General features: G+C 41.8%; 1 protein-coding gene across 1 annotated transcript; it reads left to right on the top strand.

The window, feature by feature from the left end:
• Positions 1-2492: 2492 nt before the first annotated feature.
• On the top strand, positions 2493-3032 carry LOC140861193 (uncharacterized). Its single transcript, XM_073264201.1, has one exon. The coding sequence runs from the start codon at positions 2493-2495 to the stop codon at positions 3030-3032; it is 540 nt and encodes a 179-aa protein (XP_073120302.1).
• Positions 3033-4472: the final 1440 nt, after the last annotated feature.

Raw genomic sequence — 4472 nt, 5'->3', positions numbered from 1 at the left:
GAGAATGTCAAATTAAATGGCATCACAATTATAATCGATCGAGCATAACGTAATACGAGATAGATTTGAAATCAACTTGAATTTTTTCAAGGACATGCATCAAATAGTTTGAAATCCATCAATATAATCACAACACAACATATTTTTACATAACCATGTAGATTTTGTATGCCAAACCTCTTTAACAATCAAAAGTTATATTTGAAGATAGGGGAATCAACATGCTCTTAATCACCCCCAGAAATAATTATCTTTCAGTGGGATTTGATTAGTTTAATTACATGATTATGGATAAATGTTTTACACATTGTGAAAAAATAAGTTATTAACTATGAAGTATATTTCGAATAAAAAACAAAAACAAAACAAGCAAACAAAGCAAAACGAAAAAACCTATGAAGTATATATATTTGACTAGCTCAAAAAAAACATGTGTACTTTTTAAGGAAGGCGGGACGCGGCAAAAATTCTTACACTCAATTAGTTTGAAAAAGTATGATTGTTGCTCGATGATGGTGGATTTATTTATTTATTTTTTATTTTTCTAAAAGTTGACAACATAAAATTATATATATATTGATACCCCGTGAAATTATTTTAATCCGAACCCGTTCATTATGGGCTTATGAGGGTTGACCCAATTATTGGATTATTATTAGGGAAGGTCCAGCCCAGTTTTCTACCTGTTAGGGCTTGTCCTGACCTGGGCTGTTATTTATGGGCCGATCCGAGCTGGGGCCCAATGGGCTGGACAGACTTTTCTAAGTCTAGGATTTACATGCATGGAGGATAAGTTTGACCATTTTCAGCTATTCACGAGATAGAGATAAACTTGAGGGCGGTCCAATGAGTGAAGAGTCCTACTCCAGGACATGTTATATTTCGACTAGGTAACTTACTCTATTTTTTCCTATAAATACAGGTACTGTTATGGTTGTATTCATTCATTACTCACTATTCATTATTCATCATACATTCACTCTCACTTTTACATTCACGCACTCATATCTCTCAGTTTTCGCATTAATCATACCCTCTGCCTTCAAGACACTTACTTAGGCATCGGAAGGATCACGCCGAAAACACTTTCGGCGCCCCTTGACCTAGTTGTTGCTTGTGCAGATTTTAGTGATACCCGACCCGACCTGCTCTACAAAAGAATTGGAGGATCCATTCTACCAGACCGAACCCGAGGTAAAATTCCGACATCATCAATTGGCACCGTCTGTGGGAATTTGAATAAAAAGAGTTTCGATGGCTAATCAGAATGGAGAGAACCCAAATTTGGAGCAGTTGATAAATCAAGCCAACCAGAGAGCTTTGGCAGAAAGGGGTGAGGCCAATCCCCCTCATCCTGATCAGAATACCCACCTGGAGGAGATCAAAAAGTTGAAAGAAAAGGTGGAACAGTTAAGGAAGAAGTGGGCTGGGTACCTAGCTACCACAACAAGAAACATTCCTTTCACTCAGGAGATATTGGACGCCAACCTCCCCAAACAATTCAAGTTGCCTCACGTCGGGGAGTATGATGGTAAAGGAGATCCAGAGGAACATCTAGCACGCTTTGAGAATGCAGCTCTGCTGCACAAATATTCTGACCAGATCAAGTGCAGGGCTTTCCTTACTACTCTTATAGGACCAGCCCAGCAATGGTTCAATATGCTACGCCCTGGGGAGATCAAGGAATTCAAGGATTTTAGCAAATCCTTTTTGCATCACTTTTCTAGCAACAAAAAGCATCCTACCACTACTTTCAGCCTCTTTGAAATCAAGCAACGAGAACATGAAAATTTGAGAGCATATATCCGCAGGTTTAGTGTCTTGGCTCTCGAGGTACCCATGGCTACCCCAGACCTGCTCATCAGTGCCTTCATGCAAGGGCTGGATACAAAAGATTTTCTCAAATCTTTAATAAAGAGGCGGCCGGAGACATACGAGGAATTACTCGCCCGAGCTGAGAAATATGTCAACATGGAAGAAATACATGTTTCGCGAGCAGCTGTGAAGAGGGAACGACCAAAAATTCCAAAGAGCAATAGGGTCCAGAGCAGTAATTCAGGGATGGGACAGTCATTCCGACCTGCGTTGTTGGGAGAATTCACCTCTTTCACTCCTTTACGCATGAGCAAAGTCTGAGCTCTACAAATTTGTAACGATTGAAAACTCACACAAGGCCTCCATGGACTGATAAGGGACCTCAAAATAGGGAATCGGATAAATATTGTCACTTTCACAATGAGTATGGGCATACTACGGAGGACTGTCGTCAATTAGATCAAGAGATTGAAAGGATAATACAGCAACATGATGAAATAAAGAATATATTGACCCGGCAAGAGGGGTATCATCATAATAAAAGACAGCGAGGGAGATCAATACAGAGAGCCAGGACTGCCCCTCCCCATGAAGATTTCAATCGCCCAAATCAGGACCAGCCCCGGGATGACCGAGCTCATCACCGACCGGCTCCGCCTGCTCGAGGAATTATTAACATGATTTCTGGAGGACCTAATGATGGAGATTCCAATCGAGCAAGGAAAACTAGCAACAGAAAATTAATAAATATGGAGATTGACAATCAGATTGTCCATACTGGCCCGACCCTCTCTTTTGGGCCAGAAGATTTGAAAGGGGTTTCTAGCAACCATAATGATGCGCTGGTAATAAGAGCCATGATGGAAAATTATGATGTAGCCCGGATATTTGTGGATTCAGGCAGTTCTGTCAATGTTCTATTCCAGGAAGAAATAAATCAAATGGACCCGGGACAGTACAAGATGGAGCCCGTCGTAACATCGCTCTTTGGTTTCACGGGTCATGCAATCCGACCTGTTGGGTTAGTACATCTACCCCTAAATCTTGGAAAAAGCAACGGTCGCAAAACCAGGATTGTGAGTTTCATTATAGTAGATGCTCCATCTGCCTATAATGCCATACTAGGTAGACCTGCCATGACTACTTTCATGGCTGTCGCATCAGCTCTGCATCAGAAGATGAAGTTCCCAGTTGGTAATGAGGTCGGTGAAGTATAAGGTGATCAAGTTATTGCTCGCAAGTGTTATGTGGTCAGAATAGAGCAAAGGGTGACCAGGACTGACAGTGTTGACAGGCCTGGACTTTCTGGCATGGAAAAGGTCAACCTGATAGAGGAAACATCTGTCACAGCTGAAGAGGAAATTGAGGAAATCATGATCTCACCTCCTTCGGTGATGATAAAAATTGCTCGCACCCTTGAAGCACAGTTAAAGCAACCCTTATTGGAATGCTTGGAAAAAAATAAAGATGTTTTTGCATGGTCGGTTTCAGACCTGGTAGGGGCCCATCGGGAAGTAGCAGAGCACAAGCTCAATGTGATAAAGGGTTGTCATCCTATTATTCAAAAGAAACGGCACTTCGGTCCTGAAAAAGACGCGGTAATAAAGGAACAAGTAGACGAATTACTCAGGGCTGGACACATTGAGGAAATATATTTCTCGACCTGGTTGTCCAATATAGTGCTGGTGCCAAAGTCCTCTGGTAAATGGCGCATGTGTTTGGATTTTCGGGATCTGAATAAGGCATGCCCAAAGGACTGTTACCCGTTACCCAGAATTGATCAACTTGTCGATTCAACAGCAGGACACGAGCTGCTCAGCTTCTTGAATGCCTATCAAGGATATCATCAAATCCCACTATCTAGGAAGGACAAGGATAAAGTGAGTTTAGTAACATCAACAGGAACATATTGTTACGTGGTCATGCCGTTTGGGCTCAAAAATGCCGGAGCTACATACCAAAGGTTGATGGACAAAGTATTCGAGGAGCAAATCGGCAAAAATGTCGAGGTCTATGTAGATGATATCCTGGTCAAGACCCGAACAGCGGACCAGTTTATTTCCGACCTAACTCAAACTTTTCAGACTTTGAAGCCCTATCAGCTTAAGCTAAACCCCAGCAAGTGTACTTTCGGAGTCCGGGCTGGAAAGTTTCTTGGTTACATGGTTACAAGAAGGGGAATCGAAGTCAATCCCGAAAAGGTCAAAGCCATCATTACTATGAGCTTCCCCAAGAATATACAGGAAGTACATAGATTAACAGGAAGAATTATAGCACTGGCCCGATTTATAAGCAGATCAGCAGATAAAAGCCTCCATTTCTTTAAGGCACTACGAAAGACGAACAATTTTGAATGGAATGATGAAATTGAGAAAGCCTTCCAGGACTTGAAGGCTTACTTAAAGCAGTTGTCTGTGCTGAATAAGCCTATTCAAGGGGAATAACTATTCTTATATTTGGCAGTCACACCTCGAGCAGCCAGTTCGGTCCTGGTCAGGAGGGACGGAACAAACATCAGCCTGTTTATTTTGTGAGTCATGCCTTGAAGGGAGCCGAGATCAATTATTTAACCCATGAAAAGCTTGCCTTAGCTTTATTCATCACTGCAAGAAAATTAAGTACTTACTTCTTATCACATCCCATCACCGTGCTCACCA

The sequence above is a fragment of the Henckelia pumila genome, chromosome 4, assembly GCF_033568475.1.
Source record: "Henckelia pumila isolate YLH828 chromosome 4, ASM3356847v2, whole genome shotgun sequence".
Classification (NCBI taxonomy): domain Eukaryota; kingdom Viridiplantae; phylum Streptophyta; class Magnoliopsida; order Lamiales; family Gesneriaceae; genus Henckelia; species Henckelia pumila.
The sequence above is the reverse complement of the archived record's forward strand: the minus strand, read 5'-3'. Positions and strand labels throughout refer to the sequence as shown.

Bases quoted from the DNA above. Each gene is read 5' to 3' on its own strand.
- LOC140861193 (XM_073264201.1), top strand. From the start codon at position 2,493: ATGATTTCTGGAGGACCTAATGATGGAGATTCCAATCGAGCAAGGAAA.